This window comes from Talaromyces stipitatus, genomic scaffold (genome assembly GCF_000003125.1).
Source record: "Talaromyces stipitatus ATCC 10500 scf_1105507295527 genomic scaffold, whole genome shotgun sequence".
In the NCBI taxonomy this organism is placed as follows: Eukaryota; Fungi; Ascomycota; class Eurotiomycetes; order Eurotiales; family Trichocomaceae; genus Talaromyces; species Talaromyces stipitatus.
The window spans coordinates 83,839-109,037 of NW_002990114.1; the positions used below are offsets into that span (position 1 = coordinate 83,839).

General features: G+C 44.7%; 10 protein-coding genes across 10 annotated transcripts in view, besides 5 other annotated features; 6 read left to right on the forward strand and 4 right to left on the reverse strand.

Moving 5' to 3' along the window:
• Positions 1-134, forward strand: part of TSTA_080920 (reverse transcriptase, putative) — a gene marked incomplete at both ends in the record, with an annotated part of 3,369 nt that extends 3,235 nt beyond the window's left edge. The window contains one exon of the mRNA XM_002477777.1: positions 60-134. Within this exon, the coding sequence (XP_002477822.1) occupies positions 60-134 (75 nt within the window). The remainder of the gene's footprint in view (positions 1-59) is intronic.
• Positions 135-406: 272 nt separating this feature from the next.
• Positions 407-438: a microsatellite.
• Positions 439-871: 433 nt separating this feature from the next.
• Positions 872-985: a microsatellite.
• Positions 986-1,426: 441 nt separating this feature from the next.
• Positions 1,427-1,797, reverse strand: TSTA_080930 (uncharacterized protein; the record flags this gene model as incomplete). The annotated part of the gene is made up of 2 exons (XM_002477778.1): positions 1,427-1,444; positions 1,492-1,797. The coding sequence occupies 2 exons, from the start codon at positions 1,795-1,797 to the stop codon at positions 1,427-1,429; spliced, it is 324 nt and encodes a 107-aa protein (XP_002477823.1).
• Positions 1,537-3,033: a mobile genetic element.
• TSTA_080940 (uncharacterized protein) lies at positions 1,924-3,078 on the reverse strand (the record flags this gene model as incomplete). Its single annotated transcript, XM_002477779.1, has 2 exons — positions 1,924-2,124; positions 2,161-3,078. 2 exons carry the CDS (start codon positions 3,076-3,078, stop codon positions 1,924-1,926), a joined length of 1,119 nt encoding a protein of 372 aa, XP_002477824.1.
• An 808-nt stretch (positions 3,079-3,886) lies between these two features.
• Positions 3,887-5,638: a mobile genetic element.
• Positions 4,010-4,464, forward strand: TSTA_080950 (uncharacterized protein; the record flags this gene model as incomplete). Its single annotated transcript, XM_002477780.1, has 1 exon — positions 4,010-4,464. A coding segment is annotated over one exon (455 nt), but the record flags the coding sequence as incomplete, so codon positions are not given.
• On the forward strand, positions 5,210-6,345 carry TSTA_080960 (uncharacterized protein; the record flags this gene model as incomplete). The annotated part of the gene is made up of 2 exons (XM_002477781.1): positions 5,210-5,603; positions 5,891-6,345. 2 exons carry the CDS (start codon positions 5,210-5,212, stop codon positions 6,343-6,345), a joined length of 849 nt encoding a protein of 282 aa, XP_002477826.1.
• Positions 6,346-7,440: 1,095 nt separating this feature from the next.
• Positions 7,441-8,907, forward strand: TSTA_080970 (endoglucanase, putative; the record flags this gene model as incomplete). Its single annotated transcript, XM_002477782.1, has 2 exons — positions 7,441-7,792; positions 7,832-8,907. The coding sequence occupies 2 exons, from the start codon at positions 7,441-7,443 to the stop codon at positions 8,905-8,907; spliced, it is 1,428 nt and encodes a 475-aa protein (XP_002477827.1).
• A 2,674-nt stretch (positions 8,908-11,581) lies between these two features.
• Positions 11,582-11,641: a sequence feature (GA-rich).
• A 691-nt stretch (positions 11,642-12,332) lies between these two features.
• TSTA_080980 (uncharacterized protein) lies at positions 12,333-13,972 on the forward strand (the record flags this gene model as incomplete). Its single annotated transcript, XM_002477783.1, has 2 exons — positions 12,333-12,520; positions 12,553-13,972. 2 exons carry the CDS (start codon positions 12,333-12,335, stop codon positions 13,970-13,972), a joined length of 1,608 nt encoding a protein of 535 aa, XP_002477828.1.
• A 608-nt stretch (positions 13,973-14,580) lies between these two features.
• Positions 14,581-19,693, reverse strand: TSTA_080990 (fatty acid synthase subunit alpha, putative; the record flags this gene model as incomplete). Its single annotated transcript, XM_002477784.1, has 4 exons — positions 14,581-18,947; positions 19,004-19,479; positions 19,548-19,574; positions 19,638-19,693. 4 exons carry the CDS (start codon positions 19,691-19,693, stop codon positions 14,581-14,583), a joined length of 4,926 nt encoding a protein of 1,641 aa, XP_002477829.1.
• A 729-nt stretch (positions 19,694-20,422) lies between these two features.
• TSTA_081000 (cytochrome P450, putative) lies at positions 20,423-22,317 on the forward strand (the record flags this gene model as incomplete). Its single annotated transcript, XM_002477785.1, has 6 exons — positions 20,423-20,503; positions 20,562-20,712; positions 20,768-20,827; positions 20,883-21,137; positions 21,211-21,576; positions 21,638-22,317. 6 exons carry the CDS (start codon positions 20,423-20,425, stop codon positions 22,315-22,317), a joined length of 1,593 nt encoding a protein of 530 aa, XP_002477830.1.
• Positions 22,318-22,962: 645 nt separating this feature from the next.
• TSTA_081010 (subgroup IIIi aminotransferase, putative) lies at positions 22,963-24,365 on the reverse strand (the record flags this gene model as incomplete). The annotated part of the gene is made up of 6 exons (XM_002477786.1): positions 22,963-23,259; positions 23,321-23,946; positions 24,003-24,029; positions 24,086-24,199; positions 24,249-24,296; positions 24,335-24,365. The coding sequence occupies 6 exons, from the start codon at positions 24,363-24,365 to the stop codon at positions 22,963-22,965; spliced, it is 1,143 nt and encodes a 380-aa protein (XP_002477831.1).
• Between the last annotated feature and the right edge of the window lie 834 nt (positions 24,366-25,199).

Genomic DNA, 25,199 nt, shown 5'->3' on the forward strand with positions numbered 1-25,199 from the left:
TCACGTAACCCCCTTAACAACCACGCGCTCACAGTGAGTGCGACACTACCCTGATGAAGAGTAACCATGTTGATTCGGCTTGGATGGATCAGCCACTTGACACGTTGGAAATAGAACCGGGCACCAAAACATAAATATCACGTCACCCCGCACCGAGATCCTCACTCATTTTGTATATATACACATTTCCTTTGTTGATTCGGCGTTCTGTTCGCTCGTTATCTGTTGTTGGTGGTCTTCGGATCTGGATACGGATACGTGTCGAGACTTTCGCGTGGAGTTGACTAAGTCAGCGTCAAGCCGGAAGCGTCTTGGCACGTTGACGTTGATTTATGCTTTTATACGGTAGTACGCCCGCTGCCCAATTAGAAGGCGCCGCCGGCCACTAGGCTTAGATGCGTGTATGAATCAATCAATCAATCAATCAATCAATCAGTCCTCGACAATACTATGTATGCAATTGTTGATATTTTCACTCTATATTCATTTATTACGTGTAAATAAGCGTGATCTGTCAGTTAATTTAATTTGAAGCAATATAGATTTAAAATAAGGCTTTCATGATGTTCCGGGAGTTCAGGAGTAGAAATGATATATTCCTGAGATTGACATTTTGGAGTAAAAAATGATTTCTGTTCATATTGCCCGACAACTTGTTAGATTCAAGGAAAACTATGTAAAATTTTATATCCTAGAATATTTCTAGCTCAGCTCTCCCTATATCTCTTATTTGATAAGAGTTAATTGTTAAATTGTACGCGGTATTGCTATATATGTAAAATCGAGTACGTTGCTGGACATGGTGTTGAACAAAAGTACTGCCGAGTATCTCTTACCGCCTTCCCAATTGGGACTAGATCAAATAAGTTCGCGAACCTCGAATCGAATTCGAATCGACTGTGGGTTCGAATTCGTACGAATAGTCATATTCAGGATTAATTCGAATCGAATCGAACTAGGAAAAAGTTCGATTCGATTCGATTCGTACGGAGCGGTAGATAATGATCCTCAAGAATCCTGATAGTAGCGCCAGTTGAATTGCGTACTGACCCATTGAAGAGCTGCCACTGTAGGAGAGTGGGTAGAGAGCGTGATAATGAGATACGAATATAGCTTCGATTTCCAAGGTAGGGTACGATTCGTAAGGTAGCTATTTGCTACCTTCTGAGTCCTATTCGAATCGTAGCTAAATACATAACTAGCCGAACCGTAGTGCGGTTCGGGTAGTGACTAAGCAGTCGGTGTCGGAACGTTGGTTTACTAGAGCGATGACTAAGCGAAGGCGAGCACTAACGTAATCGGTAAGCGAAGCGACAATGTAAGCGAGCCGACAGTTTCTCTCCGAACGCGTACGCAATATTGAATTCAAATCTCAATTTCTAACCCAAAATTATAATTATACACAAAAAATTAATTACTAGTAAGATTAGGGCATTGAGGTCTTCTATGCCCGAGAATATTACACTCACTACACCGAAATTGGCGACGTACTGGTGGATGAGAGACTGGGAGCTCAGGCTCGGCCGGAGCAGTGGTAACAGCTTGAGATGCCTCAACCTGACCTTGTAAAAGTGCCTGAGCTTCCTCTCTGGTAATTCCTTGATCATGGGATATTTGCTTTTTAGATTTTTGACGTTTTTGCTTCTCCTTCTCATATGCAGCCCGTAGATCATGGAGTTCCTTCTGGGTAATTGTAAGCTCATTAATACTCATCTCATAAGCCTTTGATGCCCGTGTAAACACTTCACCAATAGCTTCAGATGAACTTCTTGTATGCCGGCTTATTCTCTTTTTCATTGTAGTCATTTGGCGCTTAAATTAACGTGGGTTTTGAGAGATTTGCAAGCAGGATGATTGTGTATCACTTGATCGACTTGGAGGGGGTGTTGGAGTCTTCAATCGAACAGTAAGCTGTTGATAAACTCAATCTGGATTGAATGGTACTAATCCAGTTACTGTAAAGCTATTCCGAACAGTTTGGGCTTTATATGCCATCGTACGAGCCTTTGGGAATGCAGTAAGAAAGTCAAGTTTATCAATATGATTAAATCCAAGCCTCATTTGCTGCTCAACAAGCTGTCCATAATGTCGCTTTAAAACAGCAAAACAGCCAACATCAAGAGGCTGTAAAAGATGTGAAGAATGAGGAGGCATACAGACTGGAATAATATTATTCTCAGTGCATGTACGGTCAAATTCAGCAGTCAAATGACTTCCATGGCCATCAAGAATTAACATGCGATAATTTCCCATTGCACGGCCATTAGTAAGAGGAATAAAATGGGTTTTAAGCCATTCTAACCCAATCTTATCTGTAGTCCATCCATTATCACTGATATTGATTCTCCAGTCATCAGGAAGATCCTCAAACCAGCCTAACCAAGTATATTTCTTTGCCTTGAAAATGATATATGAAGGCAGGGCCCATCCAGTTGAATTAATTACCTCAATTGCAGTCACCCATTCTCGATTTCCAGGCTGTAATAGCTTTGGCCGAGCATATCGATCGCTTCCAGTAATAACCTTTGCGGTTGCACAGAGTCCCATAGCAAAGCCAGTCTCATCAAAATTGCAGATATCTTCTAGTAAGATTCCGTACTTTGATATAACCTCTCGTACGCGATCAAAATATTCTTGGATTAACTTCGGATCTTCGCATTTAGCACGCTCGTAGTTATATTTCCGTGAAAATTTTGATTCAATCTCTGGGCGACGTTGAATGAGATTATAGACCCATTTCTCTCCAACCTGTTGATTTCCACGTTGTGAAAGAAGGTAATTAGCCATCTCTCGTACAAGAGAGTGCCGAGGGGGTAATCCACGTTTGTCTAGATCGAGTACCCATTTGACAAGTGATTCCTCTTCAAATTGAGACAATTTATGTCCATTGGCACGTATTATAGATCTTTGTTGAATTCCGTTTAACCTGTCATATAGCGTCGTCCGAGGAATATTGTAAATGATTGCAGCTTGATACACACTTGAGATTTTTCCATTTTTTAAGTCGGAAATAGCTAACAAGATCCGCCCCTCTTGCTCTGCTAAATTCTTTTCGTTTTTATTGCGAATTGGTGGCATGTTGACGCGTTGAATAGTATGGAATCAATATTGAGTACGCGTTCGGAAAGAAACTGTCGGCTCGGTTACATTGTCGCTTCGCTTACCGATTACGTTAACGTACTACACGGGTCATTCGGTCACCCGCAAGTCCCATACAAAATGACCTTCTTTAACAGCTTGATTTCTCAACAGATTTATATATAAACCGTATCTAAAAGTTGAATATGTCTTATAATATAGGTATCATAATATATATCTGGATTTAAAAACTCTAAAAATATTAAGAACCCTCTGTCATTGAATTTACATTAATAACTAAAGTAAGTGATTAATCAAGGCACAAGATGGATATACTAATATTATATTCCAGATGACTTCTCCACTTGCTCCAATATTCGAACTTCCCCATACTAGAAAGAAAAAACGCAATTATGTGGCCCTTAACAAACATGGTCTCTTTGAAGGGGATATATTACTTCCAGCATCTAGAAAAAAGAAAGTAGTCCATACTACAAAATCGCCTAGCACTAGGATTTCAGGATCTCCAGCAGCTGACAGTAATGTTTCTCAAAGCTTATCAAACCTCGATACAGAAATACACCCTTCGCAGTCAATATCTCAGGTGGAATGCAAGGCTAGGAGTATTGAAATCAAGCAGAGAGATGAGGCCAGGCCAAGAGAGCGGAGCTAGATCTGGAAATACTTCTTAACAACACCTGAACCTGGTACCTGGAAACTAGGGAATAATAAACGGCCTAAGCTTAAACATCTATGTATTGTATTACCATCTACGTGTCAATTCTTTCAATTTGCATCTAAACTATAATCTTCAACTACAGCATTAAAACAGCATCTCTAGCAGACTCATAAGCTCTCAAAAGATGGTCTTTTAGAGTGCCAAGGACCATTAAGTTCATGGATTTTAAAGGAAAAAAAGCTTCCGTTTGAGGAAGCTCTCTTAAATTGGATTATATTAACCTCCCAGCCATTTACATGCGTCGAACAGCCTTCATTTAAGACTATGTTGAGATCTACTGGGTCCCAGGACTCTATACTAAGTGCAGATACTATCTTATGTCGATTAAGTCTTTGGCTTGACGCTGTTGATAGTGAATTACGAGGCTTAATGTCTTCAGCCTCCTCAATAGCGCTATCTCTTGATGGTTGGACAAGTCAGAATTCACTGCCAATGCTAGCAATTAATGCTTACTGGATGTCCTCTGATTTTCAGCAATATCAAGCTTGCATTGAATTTGTTGAAATTAAAGGAAACCACTTAGGAGAAAACTTAGCTAATATTGTAACTATAGCTCTTCAGAGATTTCATATATCTAATAAAGTTATAATAATTACAGCTAATAATGCATCTAATAACAACACTTTATACCAATATCTTCACCAGAAGTTATCTTAGAGCTATGATGATTATCTAATAGAGACTATTATTCAAGAAGGAACGATGAAATTTACTCAAAATTCCCAAATCCGCTGCTTTGCTCACATTTTGAACTTGGTTATGAAGGCTATATTAAAGTCTCTATGTGCTAGTTTGCATAAAGAAGCCTGTGATCTTCTTAATGATATTGCTAAGCAGAGTTGGAAGAAGATTAAGGTGCCTTCTTTACCTATTGTAAAGCTTCGAATACTTATCCTTTGGATTGCACGATCTCCCTAGCAAATATAGAAGTAGGATAATCGGCCTGGCTGCACTAAAGCTATCAACTACGACGTCAATACTAGATGGAACTCTACTTTTATCATGATTGAGAGAGCTGAAGAGTGCCGTCGGCAGCTTAAAGATACAGTCAATGATGAGCTAGAAATTGAAGCCTTACATCTTACATCTAACGATTGGAGGCAGCTCTCTGATATCAAGAAAATTCTGGCTCCCTTTAATGAATATACTGAGTATATCTCTCGAGATAGCCCTTCAATTCATATGGCTGCGCGTCTATATGAAGAGCTCCATTCTATGCTGTTAGCTATTAGGAAAAGACAGAGCGACTAGAAGAATCTCTCAGCTAAAGCAACTATTCTTGTTTCTGATGGAATCTCACTCCTGGAAAGGTATTACGACTATGTTAAATGCAATAATATATACTATATTGCAAGCATTCTAGACCCTCAAATCAAGACTAAGTGGCTCAAAATGTTACCAGATGGAGAGAAGATTATTGTCCGAATCAGGGCTTTTCTAAAGAAAGCATATCCTGCACAAAAAAAGCCTATATCGACTGCTCTTAGTGCAAATTATAAGAGCTTGGAATATCGTTTTCTAGGGACATTCCAGCCTACCCAGTATAACATTTCTAAGTCAGATATCGACCAATATTTTGATACTCCTACGATTAGTACTGGTTTTGATCCAAACCAGAGTCAGACTGAGTTTATAAGAAACTGGTGGAAGGCCAACAAGCTTAAATTTCCTTGTATGGCCAAGGTAGCACAAGATCACCTTACTATACCAGCAGCAGAGGTAGATATAGAGAGATTGTTCAATGGCGGGAGAGATATATTAGGAATCCGACGCTTCTCTATGAATGGTAGGACTCTTGGGACTTTATTAAGGCTGAAAGACGCTGCACGCTGGAAGTCTGAATAGTTTATTATATGCGTAATTGGCGTATTTGGAGTTATTTATGAATTTGAAGCTTTCTTTTTAGGATTAATGGTCCCTAAAAGCCTGTTTTTGTAAGAAAGCCAGGGATATAGTTCGCGAACCTGTTCGAAATTCGCGAATTTTGACGAATCGAATTGCCCGTGGATTCGAAGTTCGAAAATCAAGGTTCGAATTCGATTCGATTCGTCGATATTCGCGAATTTCGAACAGTTCGAAAATTCGTGCGGAGCGGTATCATTATCAACTCCAGCGCTGCACATACAGAACATCTTCGTAGGCTAGGCACAACCGCGGTGCTAGATCTCCAGGCAGCACCCAACGACTTCGCTAGTGCAATTGGAGACGATGCAGCACTTGACTCCATTCTTGATACCATCTCTGCTAATGTCACCAAGCAACTATCGGTGGACATAGTCAAAGCAATCAAGTTAACGAAAGCGGGAACTACTCGAATTATCACTGTTAAGATAAAAGAACTGGACTTTGAGGCATTTGACGCCGATAACGAACCAAAAGCAAATTTTACTACGATTCTTGGTACTGGCAATCTCCCTTCGCTTCGGTACATGAGTGAACCATTCGCAAAACCTCTTGGAGGAAATGAAGATTACATTGCTCGTAGTCTCTTTGAGCCAAATCGGCCAGTTGTCTTGCTGGAAGGTTGAGGCGGTATAGAGACTACTTTAGCTAAGAATAAGAATGGTATTTCCGGGGAAAAGGTAATCATTAGGCCCTGGGAATAAAAGATCCACACGACTTAGGATGTCAATGGAGGGAGAGCCTTCGATCGTAGCGTCTAACCTTATGTAGCATAAATCTCTGCTGTACGAACTGGATAGAGGTGACAGTTTAAATACAAGTTTTGTGCCTCTTTGCTGGAAAGATATTTTTCATGCTTGTCACAAAGCCAAGAAAGGGTATGCGTGATGAAACTCTCTCCCAATTTAACGAAGAGATGGATGGGTTTAATTAACTGTATAATGTGGTGACTTATAACCCTCTAGACGTAGAGAATCTTTGAACGCAAGAAAGGAGGCAGTATCAAGATCCAATCCACCAGCCGATACTCCCCGTATTCAGGTTTCATCTAAACAAGCTTATACCAAAAGGGTGCAATGCTACTATTGAAAGTCCCACGTATCTCAATTGGCAGATCAAGTGATTAAAATATCTGCAGAACATCTAGTACTTGCAGTAGCATTCTGAGGTTTTCCGCAATCCATCCCGCATCAAAAGGAGTAAACCCAGCAATCCAAAATCTCGCATTGTATTTTGTCAAAGAGAGCCCGACTTCAATCAATTTAGTATCTGCCTTTCCAGAAATTCCAATTATTCACAGACCGAATGTCTAACAGGTGGCTGGTCTTACTCTCTACATGGCTAGCGCTACATGTAACTTTCTACGTCATTCATTTTTTTCCTCCTAAGCTCAGAGATCCTCGTGGAGACCGTTGATTAGAATCCAATGAATTGCAACTTCATCGAAAGTATTTTCCCGTTGGTCATTTCATCAAATCAAATTAGATCAAATGAAATGCGTTTCCTTGATTGTGTCCCGCCAAATTCACGCCTCTATCCTATCGTCCAGTACCGCGGAAGGTCGGTGAAAGATGTAGATAGATATATGAACATCGTTTCGATTATATTACTCTGCCTAGATTCAAAAATATATATAAGTTTATTGCCCGTCTACCAGTCATATCAATTGTTGCCATCCTTTGTACCTGCGGCAAGACATCAATCTTGATTTGAAATTTAACATGGCGACCAAAGTATTGGGTTTTGCAGCTATTGCTGCTCTCTTTCACAAGGTTACTTGTCAGCAAGCCCCTACGCCGGATAACATAGCATCCCTGCTGACCTGGAAGTGTACAAATTCCGGTGGTTGCATTCAGCAGTCGACATCTATTGTCGTGGACTGGGTGTATCACTGGATCCACACAGTCAATGGGAGCACATCGTGCACTACATCCAGTGGTTTGGACTCAAATTTATGTGGGTCGGAACAGGAATGCTACGCAAACTGCGAAATTTCACCTGCCACCTACGATAGCCTTGGTATAAAGACTTCTGGAAATGCCTTAACTCTCAATCAATACGTCACAAGCAATGGTACGATTAGTAGTGTCTCTCCGCGTGTATATCTTTTAGATAATGCCGGCAAGAATTATGAGATGTTGCAGCTTCTCAGTCAAGAAATTAGCTTTGACGTAGATGTCTCCAACTTGCCATGCGGCGAAAACGGGGCTCTTTACCTCTCTGAGATGGATGTTACTGGTGGTCGAAGCCAGTACAACCCAGCTGGAGCGTCATACGGTTCGGGTTACTGTGATGCTCAGTGTGGAACTGGTACCTGGTTCAATGGTTCAATCAACAGTGGTGGCCTGGGCTCTTGCTGTAACGAAATGGATCTCTGGGAAGCGAACTCCAAGGCAACGGCTTTGACACCTCATCCATGTAGCGTCGAAGGTCCCTACGGTTGTTCTGGTAGTGCCTGTGGTTCAACTGGGGTGTGTGACAAGAACGGTTGTGGATTTAACCCATATGCCCTTGGAGATCAGAGCTACTACGGCCAAGGGTTTATAGTGGACACGAGTAAGCCTTTTACAGTTACGACACAGTTTGTCACGAGCGATAACAGCAAGACTGGGACCTTGACCGAAATTCGTCGGTCTTACGTTCAGAATGGCAAGGTTATCGCGAATGCCGTTGCATCAGCGTCGTCGGGCTTCTCAGGTGCAAATTCCATTACAGAGTCTTTCTGTACTACGATGGACTCCGAAGCAGGAACACTTGGGGGTTTGAATACAATGGGTGAGGCCCTCAGCCGGGGCATGGTCCTCATTTTCAGCATCTGGAATGATGCCGGTGGATACATGAACTGGCTAGACAGTGGTAACTCGGGTCCTTGCAGTAGTACTGCAGGAATTCCGTCCACCATTGAGGCGAATGACCCCGGTACTTCTGTTACTTTCTCAAATATTAAGTGGGGTGATATTGGATCAACAGTATCTGACACTGGAGGAAGCGGCTCATCATCGTCGTCATTGATTTCAACAAAAACCAGCAGTACCACAACGACATCAGCGACGAGAACCGCAACCAGCAGTGGCGCAACTCAGACTCACTACGGTCAATGTGGGGGGATGTATTATACTGGCCCTACTGTTTGTGCCTCTCCGTACACTTGTCATGTGCAGAATCAGTACTATTCACAGTGCCTGTAGAGCCAGTACCAGTGTGTATATACTTATGTCAAAATTTCGAGGCCCTACGGCTGGAACTTCCGTCATTTCTATCATAGCAGCTCGTTAGAATTCAGTAGATTACTCTAAACTGGCTCTAGTTGTGACAACTTCCTGTTCATCATCGCAAGGTTTAAAGTCACTTTCCGAATAGATTTCGGGTGTTATCTCTGAGTGGGTTACTAGAAAAAAGCTTTAAAAGTTGGTTCCAGAATAGGCCAGTTGTCTCTACCATCACCATCATTGTTCGAAGGGTCGAGTAGATCTAGGGAGTCCACTCCACCAGCCATTCCAGAGATTCACGTCAGATGCCACTGTAGATTTAGCAGCTCGAAACTATGGAGCGGGATTGTATGTGGATCCAGGACTTTGTTCCAGACATAATCAAGGAGTTTCTGGTCTGGTAATACAGGCGAAGTGAATATGGCCATTCATGTAGGTCTGCAGGGAAGTCAGCTCTCTCACAAGTTGAACCAATATCGTAACTGGTTTTTGCGTTGCCCAGCTTCAACCAGTAGAATCTGAGGGTTAAAGATTTTGCGCGATCACTTGATGCAACTGGTTGCAAAGCGAAGGCGCAAGCGTCCCAAGCGCGGTGGCACATGACATCCTCAGTAATCATGTTTTTCTGGCTTCCAGTATAGCCTGAAGAACTGAGAGCGCCTTCAACCATGCCTACCTCGCTTTGAGGCAAGAAAAGCCCAAATCTCAGCCCTTGGTCCACTGACGGTCTGCATCATACTATTGTTAGATAATCCGGCTTTCAAACGAGGCAGAAAGATCGACTGTTCAATCTTACAGGTCTAAAAGGCACCTTTAGGCATATATCTGGGCACCTAGATTTCAGCCCAATATTTACCCCTCCTGATAGCTCACAAATCACCCCGCCAAAGGTGTCTATAAAGGACCCGGCTTTAAAAACTTGAAAGACAGACACAGAACTCAACAGATACAATCTTGCTAGTCACTTCTTTTCTTTGATCCTAGTAAAACACTCTTCAGGGTTGGCCTGGAATAAACCGACTAATCCGACAACTATAGAGATAAATCTGTGTCTCCCCTAGAACTGATCGCCACTGGGGTTTTTTTGCACGACGCAGCAACAGTTGCGTTCGAAAGCATCCAAAAGCTAGACTTGATTACAACAATAGTATATAGGCCTGCAAAAGAAAACGTACCTGTCCTGCAAAGTTTTAGTGGTTTGTATTCAAGCAGCTGCGAGGCCTTCCATGGGCAATGAGGGTAGACTTTCTTCTGCCTTCCGATTTTTGGCAGTGCGACGAGGCGTTGAAAGTCTAAAGACGGCTGGACTTTCAAGGACAGGAGTGTGTCGGAGTTGAAGGGCCAATGGCCGGAAGATATTCTGGACTTTTTCTCTCCATCACTATGCAACAAGTCAAAGTAGTATAACTGATTGTTTTGAGATGGCGGTTGTGACTCACATGTCTTGACGATCGTCTCCTGTAGAGGAGATGTCATGATAGAGGACATAGTAAATGGCCATAAAATGACTCTGATGAGCGGAAATGATCAGTAATCTCCTGCCAAACAACATGCAGATTTGCTTGGCGTGGTATGGTAGTAGGTGGGTTATGTCATTAACGTAACTTGAATATGTATATAGAAGAACTCGGGTATAATAAACGGGAGGCTTCCCAAGATCGAAGAACGGGAAGGTGAGAGAGAAAGAAGAAGTTGGAGGGGGTGATTGAGATGTATTTATAGGTAATAGTTTAAGGTAGCTAGTCATCCAAATCCAATTACAACCTCAAACATATTTCAAATCGTTTGTTGTCGGGCGTTGAGTCGTCTGGTCTCATTCTGAACGATCCATGTATAAGCGCTCTCCGCTTGCCATCAACAATAGACCCCGAAATGCGCGCTTTGATCGGAGAAAATGTCCTCGACTGATCTTCACTTAACTTTTTTGCCTTTACCTATGTGTAGTGGTATCTAAGGTAAGCTCAGGAATATTACATGTACAATACAACAAGGCTATAATAAAGGGAAGGCCCTCTTTATTCCAAAATGCTAGCTTCCAAGGTTGTTACTTCAACATATATCCAGAGACCCCAGGATATGTTGAGTGCTCTCCTACCTCTTAGTCCTCCCCTTTCAGACCCCTAACCTTGTTCTTATTTTTTGCACTGCTCAATTTGCAATAGCGTCTTACGAGACTCGTAGTAATGGGGATAGTGCTGCGTTTTGGAATTATTCAACTCTTTAGATAATGATCAATCTGGGAACTGCGTGTTCTCGCCAGTTAAGTCAATTTTCCAGGTTATTTTCCCCCTTTCGTGTGTGGAACCGGCTCAGAAATTGTCTTTGAGTCTGTGATGTTGAAGGAGAAATTGTTACTCGAAGCTACCCAACTCGGATTGCTTTACGATAGATGATTAATTAACTGTCCTAACTATTAAGTATCAACGACGCCCAACTAACCACGTACTTCCATTTGTAGTCATTCTAGAGAGCTTTCTCTAGTACTCTAGACCCGCTTTGGCACATAATAGCATTTTCTAAAACTAGATAGAGATGGAGATATCCATTATTGTCTTGGCGATGCGCAGTCCCTTGTTCAGTGTCGGTAACGCAACCAAGCTCGGATCGGCTCGTTACCTCCCGAGCTCTTCTCTATTATTGGTAAGCTAAATTTGAAAGAAAAGAAGAAAAAGAAAGAAAGAGAAAAAAGAAGAAAGAAAAAGAGAAAAAGAGACCATCTATTCCCGCTCACACTGCTCAACTCTGCTTTTGCCCCCAGAGTGGCTTAATACGCAGGGTGTTATTCGTCGCGCGAATCAATCAGTAACGTGGGAAATCTAGCCCCCATAGATGACTACTCGAAGGATGACGATCTCCACTCTGGTTATGAGCCAAACGAGGGAGCTGAATAGATACTTCACTAATCCACTGACACGATGATTCATAACTGCCAGCTTTCTCACTGGGGCCAGAATGTATCACCTTCGTATTCACCACTAAACTGCGAGATTCAATAGGATCTAGAATAAAGACGCTGCGGCTGTGGGTACTAGGATACGGCCTAAATCGTAGAAGGTTAGCTCTGGCGCTTCACTCTATTCCTATTATGCTTAAGGATAAATCCACCAGTGAAATGGCGTTATCCGAGGCCATCCGAGCAATGCGGGCCGATTTACGAGAGGGCGTAACAACATCAAACATATACGCAGTGATCCATTGCAGGTCTTATACCCAGCACCCGGCCATAAGCACCTTGTCGTTTCTGCATAGTCACAAGTGTTGTTGTCTAGGTATTGTCTGCTTCAAATGTTGTTGTCTCCGTATTAGCGAGCGGATGGTGGGTTTAGGCTCCGACCTATGGATGCGATGGTATTCACTTTACGGACGAAACGCGAACGGGCCAGTCGTCCCAAAGTGCGTACAGGATGTTTGACATGCAAGTACGAAAGACCTCCGGATCTTCCCACATGATCATTGATGAGCAATATGGACCTGCTCGCCATGAATGGTACAAGACTGTGGCTGTACTTACTAAGAATTTTTTTGTAGGATACGACATAAGAAATGCGATGAGACTCGTCCCGCTTGCCGAAGATGTACTAGCACTGGGCGCGTCTGTGATGGATATCAAATCACTCCGGACAGAAGAACACGATCTACCAAGACAGCTGTCACAGCTGTCGAGACCACCCTGGATAAAGTATATCCACTTTCGGTGACTCTGGCAGGGAGTGAACGAATATCGACCCCTGTAGGTTTGACAGATGCAAGTCAGATAGAACTGGTATGGCGGGAACGCTGGTATCTAGAATTCTTCCGCAACAACACGGCACTGCAGTGCTCGGGCTTTTTCATGCATGACTTCTGGCAAAGATTGGTATACCAGATAAGTGAGGAGGAGCCTGCCGTCCGGCATGCCTCCATCGCTCTGGGTGCGCTGCACTGGAACTTTGAGAGAAGCAAAACCGGCCAAGGAGAGCCGGATCCGGTCTTTCCGCTCCAGCAATGTAACAAGGCGATTGCATGTCTCCGCCTCCAGCTACATAGCACCTCTCGGCCGTATCGCGCCCACATGGAGACTGGGCTAGTCACCTGCTTGTTGTTTGTAGTGCTGGCATTCTTGCAGGGGGACGCCCATACTGCCCGCCGACACCTGCAGTCGGGTCACATTATGCTTCGAGAATGGCAAAATACTGTCTCGGAGGAAAATTCAGAAATCAAATCCACATTGGTCAAGGCTTTCGCTCACATGCAGCTACATTGGTCCACTGTTGCAGAGCCTGAGACGTCTACTGGTGAAGATGACATGGACACCGACGATGGTTATATACCCCTCAGTAATTTCGGCTTATCGGAAACCATCGACAGTCTCGAGAAAGCCGGCAACCTCCTGGTGGGCCTTGGTTGGATTGTATTGCAGGCTCACCCACAGTTATCCGCGAGTACGAAGGCTAACAACCTTCTCAAATACGAGCGGTCGACTATCTTGACGAAGCTCCAACGCTGGATGACGGAGCTTACATACTCCCTCGTCCGGCGCGGAGATGTACTAATGCCCCGTGACCGAGCCACTTTGATGGTCTTGGAGCTCTGGAGCGAGATCATTTATATCAAGGCCTCTACGTGGTCGGAAACCAATGAAAGGGTATTCGACAAGTTCTATTCAAATTTTCAACGCGCAGTCCAAATTGCAAAGGAGCTCCTCACTTCCAATTCGACTCGGTCGCCATTGCCCACCTTTTCCGTTGGGACGGGGATTATACCGCCACTCTTCTTTTGTGCGTCCAAATGTCGTGATTGGGTTCTGCGACGAGAGGCGTTGCTCTTATTACGCGGATGGCAACTACAAGAAGGCATTTGGAAAACTTCTCTAACAGCCCAAATACTGGAACAGCTCATCCAAATTGAATCGGAAGGATTTTTGCCCGAGGATGTCATCCCGGAATCTGCACGTATCGCTTCCATGCATGTCGAAATTCTACATGAGGATCAGAAAGTTCGTCTTTGGTATCGAAGGTCCGCGCATTTTGAGAAGAGATATATTCAACTCCTTTCCAATCCATAGTACGAATGGAACCGTGAACATATATACGTAATTTTCGTATTGTCACTTGCAATTGGAAGATGCTACCTAGCTATACTCTTTTTGCGAGTCCCTACAAATTGACCGTAAACGAGCTTTATCTAAACCTCAACGTTTACATTTGGCCCAGACAAGGTGTTTGTCATTTAGTGCTATGATTCTGTCGGATTAGTCGGTTTATTCCAAGCCAATCCTGAAGAGTGTTTTACTAAGATGAAAGAAATCGAGAGTGATGACTACTCATTAGTCTTCTTGGAGTTTTTGGTTTTTTATCTTTCTCCCTGGAAAACATAATATGATGGCATATCTTTAAGTGCAACGAAAGACTGAACTGCATCCTACCTAGATGCAAATGGTCCACAGGTACAGACAATGTGGTACACTTGAAACCAATCCAAGTACCAAGGCAGCCTAAGCTGCTTGACAGTAGGATTCTTTTCTCGGTGTGGAGGGCGTATCAACATATTTCAGTAGGATTAAACTCAAAATTCAGAGGTATATGTAAATATATGAAAAACGAGTACAAGCAATCTAAAAGGTCCATATATTCAATGTAACGCTGTACTCCGCTTTCGTTCCCTCTTTCAATCTCAAATTCCATTATCAAATTTATCGTCCCCCTTTCCCAGGTTCATGCCATATGTGAAACTATTGCTCGATCCTTCGCTCAATCGAGCGGTTGGGTCGAGTAGGACTTGGTGTTCCTCCGCGTCATGATACGGAGGTTTTTCCTTGGCTGTGAAGAGAGCGTTGTTTGCAATTCCAGAACGCAAATACTGAGCAGCTCTTTGTTGGCGCAACTGTAACCTCGCTCGATAACCTTCGTAGGTCGCTTCATCCAGCGTGGCGAAGAGATACTTTGGATGCACACCCAGTGCCTGAGCACCCTTCTGACCGAAGCCAAAGGACATCACTGAAAATGCTTTAACTCCTGTTGTCTGAATGCTACGACTCGGATATACAATGTAGTCATTTTGAAGAGCCGAGTCAATATTGTCTGCATTCCGATTGCCTGGCACTAAGCCGCTATTAAGCACCTGGAGGCCACCATTGAGCATCCACGCTCCAGCCGCACCTTTAGAATGTCCCGTAAGGTACTTTTGAAATACTCCAAGGGCAGGGTTTCCTTTGGTCCTTCCGAGGTGTTTTAGCTGCCTCTGGACAATGTCCACTTCATTCTTCTCATTTAGGACCGTGGACGTGCCGTGGAATGATACCACATCCAAGTCATCAATGGTCAAGTTCCATGTTGCTAGTGCTCCGCGGAGAGGCGATATCTCTGGATCATTTTTCCAAAAGTGATTTCCGTACTGGTTCAAGACATCTTTTTGCTGACGGACACCTTCCTGACGTATGTAGCGAATGCGTTGAGTTATCTCTTCAAGCCTCTGTTGCGCTGAAGGACGAGAACCACGTTTGAGAAGCTCCTTCTCTTGCTCGGCAGCACTGATTTCGTCAGCAACACGCTCTTCTATGCGATCAAGAGCGATCATAAGACGCTGTCTCCTATATGAGATATCAAGCATTGGGGAGCGTATGGCCAAGGGTGCTTCTCGCGCATTAGTCAAAAGGCCTCTCCCTGGTGCAGGAACCGACCGCCCGATCTTATCACTAGCAGTGCCAACCCATGCAATGATTCCCTGTATAGGAAGTCCCATATCCAATGCAAGCTGTGCAGATGTAATTATTTGTACTCCGCTGCCTTGGGACTCCATGAAGCCGGAGCGAGTCGAAGCTGCTGGTCTAGACATCTCTCGAGGGTCGCGACCTTTCTTAATCTCCTCTTCGCTGCTAACAGTGGCCTTCATCTTTGCAAATTCATACGAAACGTCTTCGGAAAAATCATCAAAGCCACCAACCAAACACATCTTGGCTTTCCCTGATACGATTGATTCAAATCCGCATTCAAGGGATTCGAGAGAAGTTGCGCAGGCGCCAACAGGAGTTCTAAGGGGACCCGTAGAAGACAACAATAGCATATTAATCCAGGCAGCTGTTGTGTTGATGAAAGATTCTTGAAGTATATCGTTTTGGACCTGCTTTTCAACAAAGCGATCTTTATGAAGCTTTCGTAAAGCTTTGACGCCGCCCAATCCGGACCCAATGCAGTTTCCGATCTCTGATACATGCAAGTATCGATAAATCTCGAAGGGATCAGTGATTCCTGCACCAAGAAGGGCTTCAACAGTCGATATGACCGCATATAGAGTCACAGGATCTACTTGGTTGATCAGATCATCCGTAAACCCATAGGTTCGAGCATCCCATCCCGTCGGAATCTGCCCAGCGACCGCTCTATCAAATCTTAAGGCCTTGGGTATCATTAAGCAAGCCCCCTTGAGCAACCTAATAGTGAAGTCTTCTCCATCTGGTATGACGTCCACTTTGTCTCCGTGCTCAAGTTGAAGCTGCTCTGCTACTTCTTTCGATGCCTTAAATGGAGCCATGTCATCTTCAAGAAGTACTTCCTGGAGAAATTTCTTTCTTTCTGGGTTGTAGCCATCATTGATTTCCGGTTCAATAAGCCGTATTCCAGAGTGATTTAAGATATGCTGTTCAAATCTTTTCTTGATATCAAGATCCTGGATCGGTTCTTTGGTTTCCACAATGATCCAGCCATGGTAATGTGCGCGTCCATTAAGTGGTCCGTTATGATGTTTTATTAGACCCATCATCCAAGCCATCTCAACACAGCCTTCGAGGGAAAATTCGCCATAAGCTTCCATCTCCCATCTAGTTCTAGAGTTTCCGTATGGGCCAACTTCAGAAAAGCCAGTGACCACGACTACTCGCTCCAAATCGACCATTCCTCTTAGATCTCGTGCAAGGGGTAGAATTTCAGCCTTGTAGTCAGGAAGTCGTGGGAACTGCATATCAATCCTCGCTTTGGGCTGTCTGGTTTCCACCAATCCCGCAATCGGCTCCCTTGTAAGGGACAGACGTTCGATCTCCTCTTCCTTTGCTAGGGCTTCTCGAATCTCACTGACTTCCTTCTGATGTTGACGAATGGAGCTTACTGCACCCTTAAAGTCTGGGAAATGACCCATTCCCCCACTTAAATCTGCGCTGACTGGTGTAATCTCGGACTCAGCAGCAATTGGTGGCGACATGAGGATGAGAATGTAATGGGCCATTTCGACCTGCGAAAAGGTTCTCACTCCTAGCTTCTCAATATCTTCGGCGACAGAATTATTGGCATTCATTAGACCTGTTCCACGAGTCCAGCCAATTATTGCTCCACATATCGATAGGTAATTGCCCCAGGACTCTGATCTCCATCGATTCGACAGGGTCTCTAGAGCAATTTTAGACTCTGGGTAAAGGCCATCTCCGCCAAACACACCGTGGTTAGGAGATAATGGCAAGATAACTTGGGCTGGATGACTATCAAAACCTCTCATATCCTTCTGGCGCTTGATAGATCCAAGGAGTCTCAATGTATTCGTTAACATCATGCGATGTGCTAATTCCGACTTCGAATCAATACTGTCAATTTCTCTCCCTCCCTCGGGAATGGCAGCAAACGGGATAACATGATCAAGGTCCCAACCAAGGCCCTTTTCACTGTCGTATATGTATGAGACTAGTGACTCGATGTCTTGCTGGCTGGCTTGATTGAAAGGTACAACAATGAGATGAGATCCACTCGCTCCTTCCTTGGCATACATCTGTTGATAGCGCTGTGTAGTTGCCAAAGAATAGTTGCTGGTCGTGACTAGTACTTTAGCACCACCTCTCAGTAGACCGCAGACTATCTCTGTCCCGATCGACTCACGCCCGGCACCAATAACAAGGACTTGCGCATTCTGGAATGACAAGGGTCGTGTATCTGAAAGGCGAAGTGTCTCTATGAATGCTTGGGTCAAATCGGCACGGGTTTCCCAGCCCTGTGAGCCCAGAGTTTTCAAATCTACTGGCGGAGTTGCTTCGATACCGGAACGTGGTACCTCAGCATATTGCACTCGACCTTGGCCGTCAATCATGGTCTTGGGAGCACTGATGACAAGACGATTTGCAAGCGTCTGTAAAGATTGTGGTGAGGACCCCGAATCACATGCAGTTATCAATCGACCAAGGATGTCTTCGATGTCTAGGGCCCTTGGGTTTTCGACGCCTGGGAGCAGGATTTTGAAATATTTCAGCGTCTGGATAAGCTTTGGATTCGATCTCCGAGCGATCCGACCCATCATGATCTCAACGGCACGCCCAGTAAGATCAATGCGACCGGAAAGAAGACCGTAAAATAAATCAATGGAATCTTGTAGTGCCCAGTTCCAGAAAGAGTCGTATTTGCGAGCTTTTTCGGCTGCAAATATTGGTTTGATACCGGAGGCATAGATATCCCCGTGCTCGGAAAGCCATAATTGCAGCTCGTCCTGAAGCTGTGAGATTGTCTCCTGAGCCTTACTTGCTGCCTTATCTCCTGCTCGGAGATCGTGTCCTAGTTGCTTCGCATACAACTCCAGAATGCTGTTTGTCCTCTCATCCTGGGTCTTGGCCAGCGCGGCAACGGCTGCTTGGTCGACAACGATATTCGTGTTCGTGCCAACTTGACCACTCGGGCTACTGGTGTTTGACAGATCGAGCTGCTCGTCACTGGCATACTCCGCCACAATGTTATCCAGGAAGGCCAATGCGCCGGCTGTATCGGGTAAACGGGACGCAGGTTGTTGGGCGACGGCGCGTAACAAGATGGCGCTTTGGCGGCTAGGCGGGAGACCCCACTTGCTGCGCAGGTGATCCCGTACAGGGCCCGAGCCCAACCCAGACGGCATTTTGGACGACATCAGCCGGTTGACCATTGCCTGCGTTGTCTTGCCCAGCGACTTGGACCACATCCCCTGAGTTTCAATTACTGCTGCCAGCTCAATCAGCTCCATATTTTCAGGGGCGTCCGGAACGGAGCCAAATTCACCGCCCAGGTCTCCCACAATCTCGTTCTCTAGTGTCGATCGGCCTAAACACATGTTAATGTCTTTCTGCGTCAAGTGCATACACCGCTCTTTTGCTCACCTCCAGCCAGCTGCTTGATAGTTTGCTTTCTGTCGAGCTCCCTCCATGATTTTTTCAACTTGTGTGCTATCAGCGCGACAATGATGTCGATGGCAGATAGCGGCTTATCCGCTATGCTGTTTGAGCCCCGACCAGTGGATAGTGCATTCTGTGTGGATGAGTCTGACTTAACGTCATTGGCGACTGTGGTAGGTTCAATAGCCTTTGCAGCCTGGGTTGATAAGGGTGTCGGTTCGGTGGGCTTCAACTTGTCAGGCGAGTCGGACACGTCATCGCCTTCACCTGATTCATAATAAAGTTCCTTTGCATGCTTCTTAAAGCTCAAGTACTCGCGTTGAAGGGCGAGCGCAGCGTCGTGAACTTTGTATTTCGTCGCCGCCGTCTTCTTGGCCATACCAAGAAGGGTCTCTGACGGGCCGATCTCGACTAATCGCTCAGACTTCTGTTGATGGAGTACAACATCTTGGGTTTCGATCCTGTATAACGACACCGTCTTAGTGAACGATAGTCCAGTGCCTGCTTTGACTTGTCGTGCTGATCTTACCATCGCACCGGAGAGGCAAATTGATATCTATTCCAAAATAATTTGTCAGCGTGAGTTGGTTGGTATGAACAACTTTGGGCGATCACTTACGCCAGAAGTTCCGTCAACAGTGCATAGCCCAGCTCTTTGCGAACGTCGGAACGCATTTTGTCCCCAACGATGCTGTCTGGATACCGATGTCTTTGGAAAGTTGCAAGACCTGCTATATTCATTGCCACTGCCGAATGGAACAGCTACAATTTATTGACCGAGACCGAAAGCTTGGTGTTTGATGATTTTTCTATTTGGTGTTACATTGACTTCAGCCCCCAAATTCATATATGGTGGACTCGCATTGCCATAAACTCCCCATCCACTCTCCACCTCGTACAATCTGATTCTTTGCCATTCATGACTCGCCGCATGGATCTGATGATATCGGAGATATTCATCGACTAGTGCTAAAGGCGCGTATATCTGTAATATTAGTTTCAGCCGCTCGTATATTAAGCTTGTATGTGTAAAATACCAAATATACGGCTAATGTATACGCGTAACACTGGTAAATTTCCTTGTGGCTTGCATGTGGATTCTTTCTATGGGGCCATTACACCCAAATTAGAATTTCCTGGTTTGTTTCGAACCATAGCTTATCAAGTCATAGGTTGGTGTTATACATAGCATTAGATGACAACATGCTGTAGCCGCAAGCGACTGGGTATGCCGTCCTTGGGACAAAAATAAGTCCAAAGTGTTGCATGATCACCATCAGGAGAATGACGAAAAAATCATAAATTAGGATCTCAGTACCAAGATTTTCTCTTCAGTCTGAAAGTCATATCCATTCATATATTCCTTCTTGTTATCGCATTCGTGCAACAGACCTTTCAGACAAGATGTTGCACAGTTCTGTCAATGAGCCCTGGCATTCTGTCCAGATATCTATTGCTGCATCCTTGGGAGGACTCTTTTTTCTGGTAATAATTCCCATATGAAACTCCTGCTGGTCACGCCTATTTACCACTGTATATGTAGACACTGCTCTTCTGTGCCTATCAATTATGGTTTCATCCTCTGGCTCGCTATCCTGGGCCATTTCTAGCAAAATTCACTCGACTGTATGCTGGCTGGCATGCGTGGAAAGGTGACCTGCATATTGATATGCAGCGCTGTCATGAAAAATATGGTGAGCATTCAAAGACACGTGGTCTCCTGGATGTCTGATGTTGACTGCGCGATAGGCAATTATGTCCGTTACTCTCCGAACGCACTATTGCTGAATACCAGCACTGGGCTTCACGGTATGGACCCCTGTAAAAGAAGTCTAAGCTAGGTGGTTAACCAATTGATGTTTAGATGTCTATGGATATAAGAGCAACACACAAAAGTCACAGTTATACAATGCTATGGTGCACCGGGCGCCCAACACTCTTACACTAATCAATAAGAAAGCTCATGGCCGCAAGAGAAGAATCATAAGCCAAGGACTTTCTGACGCTGCTCTTCGCCGATACCAACCCGCGATCCTGAAACATGTCAATGAGCTATGTTCCGTTTTGGTTGGATCAGACGTGAAGCAATGGTCTATCGCTCACAATATGGCACACTTTTGTATGTTGGCGACGGGAACTATGCCTTGGAAGTTGGTTTTGAAGATCGTATACTAATCCGAGTCCCTATTAAGGTAATTATCTGACATTTGATATCATGTCAGACGTCCTCTTCGGTGAGGAATACAACACAGTGACAAAGGATGAACACCGTTTCGTGGTAAAAGCCATCGAAGAGTCCAATGTTCGCACTTCGGTTCTATCGCAAGCCCCAATTTTGACTTTCAGGAGGCTGGACCGTTGGCTTTTTGCTAAATCCATCCAGGGCCGCAATAAATTTATTCAGTTCGTCAACAAGTTACTTCAGAGCCGGTTCAAGAGCGCCAAGTCTACACGTCAAGATGTCTTCACTTTTCTGATGGATGCAAAAGATCCTGAAACCCAGCAAAGTCTAACTTTGGCTGAAATTGGCGCCGAAACCACAACCCTTGTAGTGGCTGGTACGTGCATGTATCTAGGCTATCCAATTCACTTTCTTTTACTGATATTTCGTACAATCAGGATCCGACACTACCTCCACTGCCCTGGCCTCCACTATCTTTTACCTATCACATGACCCGAAATGGTACAATGTTGTTGCTGGAGAAGTAAGGGCAGCGTTTTCGAGTGTCGATCAAATTACGTTGGGCACGACTCTTTCTTCTTGCGTCTATCTACGCGCATGTATCGACGAAAGCATGCGCATGAGCCCGCCAGCAGGAAGTGCACTTTGGCGCGAAGTCGGCAAAGGTGGAGGGGTCTTTGATGAACAGCATGTCCCCGAGGGCTACGATGTGGGAACTGGTGTCTACGCGATCCATCACAATCCTGAGTACTACCCCGAGCCATTTAAATTTAGACCTGAGCGATGGATTCTTGCTGGAAGTGACCAAGGTGGTCTCGGAACTGCTACTCGCGAATCATTGACTGCCGTGCATAATGCCTACACTCCATTTTCCATCGGGCCTCGCAGTTGTATTGGTAAAGGTCTTGCGATAACTGAGTTAACCTTGGCCCTAGCCACTATTCTGTACAGATTCGATCTCAGTCTTGGTGGATCCAATGAGGAGATGCGAGTAGGAGAGGGCGCGCCGGGACTGGAGCCTGGTCGTCATCGAACAAATGAATACCAGCTCTACGACCACATAACTGCTTCCAAGGATGGACCAATGATTCGCTTCCGAAAACGGGATATGGCATGATGGTAGGATAGATCTATGCGATGTAATAAGAGAGGGAGACTTCGAGCTGCCATATTTGGTAGTGAACTCCAACATTGAGAAGCGGGACAATGTCATATTAGATGGCAAAAGGTTTCTAGATTACAAAATGCAGTTTATATGACTAAAGTCATGTCTACACCATCGAGCCTACCATAATCGCATTCATCATGCACTTCATAGTCAATTAGGCTCTAGAGCCCATCTCTCAGCAGCGGCAAAATCTATATTTCAGGTTAAACCTCGCAAATAAATCAAAAACTTCTGACATATTTGGGATCAATATACAATTCAGAACGTTGTTCTAATAATCCTTGGATAGCTATCATTACATCGGTGTGGCGGAGGTCCTGCGTAGTACCTACACAACCAGAATTATTTCAGTAGGCTGATTCCCGATCTACACAGGTAATGATGTATGGGACTGATAGCGTATCATAGATGGAAGTATCTAAAAAAAAAGACAAAGACACTTGCGCGGAACTTGTTATGGAATATTTCAACATGTTGTGGCAGGTAGTAGAATTTGAAAGTATCTGACTACTGGGGAACCTTTAACCCTCAGTTGACATGGCTTGAAATCAAAACAGTACACCTATATTCTTCGTACATGTCTTCCATTTACGCTTAATTTTCCGCGAGGCCGTTCTCGTGACCGTTTCCATAGGTGGGTAGTTCCGCAGTCTTATATTTGTTGTACACCACTTCAGGTGGCTGAAGGACTTCAACCCATTCTGGGAAATCAGAACTCTCCCCTCGCTGAATCTGTCTCAGATATGTAGAGAGCTTCTGGCACAGGGGGCCACTCTCAAACGTGAATTTGTCACCCGTAGAGCGGCGGGTGATTGAGCGGATTGGAACAAGGGCAGCTGCTGTTCCCGCAGCAATGACTTCTGTGAAATCGGCTAATTGATTGTAAAGGACCTGCATATATGTATATATGAGTATCGTATCGAAACAACTCTCCTATCTTAGAGGAACTTACCGGTCGCTTTTCCACAGTCCAGCCCCATGCCTTGGCAACAGCAACAGTGGAGTCGCTGGTCACACTTTCAATCGCATTTTTGCTATCTGGAACAACGAGTGTAGGAGAAACGGTATCATTGCCTGACTTGACTCCAATGAAGCTGGAAGTGGAGAACTCGTCAATCTCTGTCTGCGTCTTACTATCGAGGTGAAGTGTGAGCGGGAAACCCTCGGCCCTCGCTTTGTCAGTATATCGCATGACGGGCGCGTAATTACCGCCGACCTTTGCTGAGCCAGTGCCTCGTGGAGCAGCTCGATCAAACTCATCGATAATTAAGGCATCGGCTGCACCGCTACCGTGATAGGTAACAAAGGGCTGCACAAATACACAAAAAAGGTACTCCCGGGGCGGAGTTAACGCAAAGTGTCCTGCACTACCAAAAGCTAGCGGTCTGATGTATAGTGCTGCGTTGGTGGCATATGGAGGAACAAACTCAGCATTTTCGGCCACAGCGAGGCGAACGCTATCAAGAAAGAGCTCCTCGGGGATCGGAGGAATCGAAACATAGTAAGCGGAGTGGGCCATTCGTCTGGCATGTCGATCCGCTCTGAACAGCAAGATCTCTTCATCTCTGTTGCGACTCGCTTTTTCCCACAAAGAGTCAGCAGTGACTAGAGATGTGGAGACTCGGATTTCATACCTTTCAGTCCTTCATAGACCTGTTGTCCTAGTGTTTTAAAACCTCCTCAGCATTGTGATCACGCGCCAGACTTAAGGACTCACCATAATTCAAACCCGGTGCAAGACCATGTATACGAAGATAAGGATCGCGCACAAAAGTGGGTGCAAGCCATTTACCGGCCTCTGCATCATATCTACATTCGACGTGACCGTTGACTGCCACGGATAATTAGACAAGGAGCGTTAGCGAATAAATGAAGCTTACCAATATCGGTCACTGCAAGACCAAGTTTGGCCCAGTCTATCGAGGGATCTGTTAGCAGGAGGCAAATCTTCGAGAGAGACACGTACCTAGGTTTGCTGCAGGCGGTGCAAATGTCATTCTGAACGAGTTACAATTTTCTCTCACTTAAAATGTACCTAGAAAAAAGTCTTTGGGCCTCAAAGTTCAAGATAGGTCTTCAACTGAGCCAGAAAAATGTTCCTTCTAAGATGTGGTTGATAGCTATTTGCTTTCTGGTAGTAAATATTCGATTGTACCTTCTGTTTGGTTATCCTCTTTCTGGCCCCAGATTTGATCTTCTGTCATCCTCAAGTCTCCCACTTGTCGAGATTACATGTATGGTTTGAGTCACGATGGCGTTCGTCCACCGTGCTTTCGTCAACCAGGTTCAATACCACTAATGTCCAATGATATGTAACAAGATGACATCCTTGGATAATACGCGAGGCGAAACACGTTAGCGGCTCTGCTGTCACCGTATGGCAAAGTATGACGATGTTCAGGTCAGCGAATATAATTGAACCGAGAAACTAGCTGAACGTATGGATCGAAATAAGCAAAAGATAATAAAGTTAGGGGCCGATGCTTACGTTTGTTGGCAAATTATAATAGAGAAAGCGTCATTTGGCGGATGTGCAGGGAAAATCAGAGATATTTCCGTTGGCGACAGGAGCTAATTTCTCGGATCAATTGCAGTATGGAGCAAGGTGCGCAAAAATGGGAATCCCAGTTGAGCACCGGTATCCATATACCCTATTCAGTAATTTGGAAGCCACGTGTGGTACATGTTGCCTCGTATATGCAGTGTTTCTAGATGCTTACGCCAAGCCAGGGACCCAAATATTGCTTAAAGCTTGCTGATTAAACTACAACGCACTAATTCAGGATACAGAATACAGTACGAGCCAGCCCCATTTCTGACTCGGTGATGAT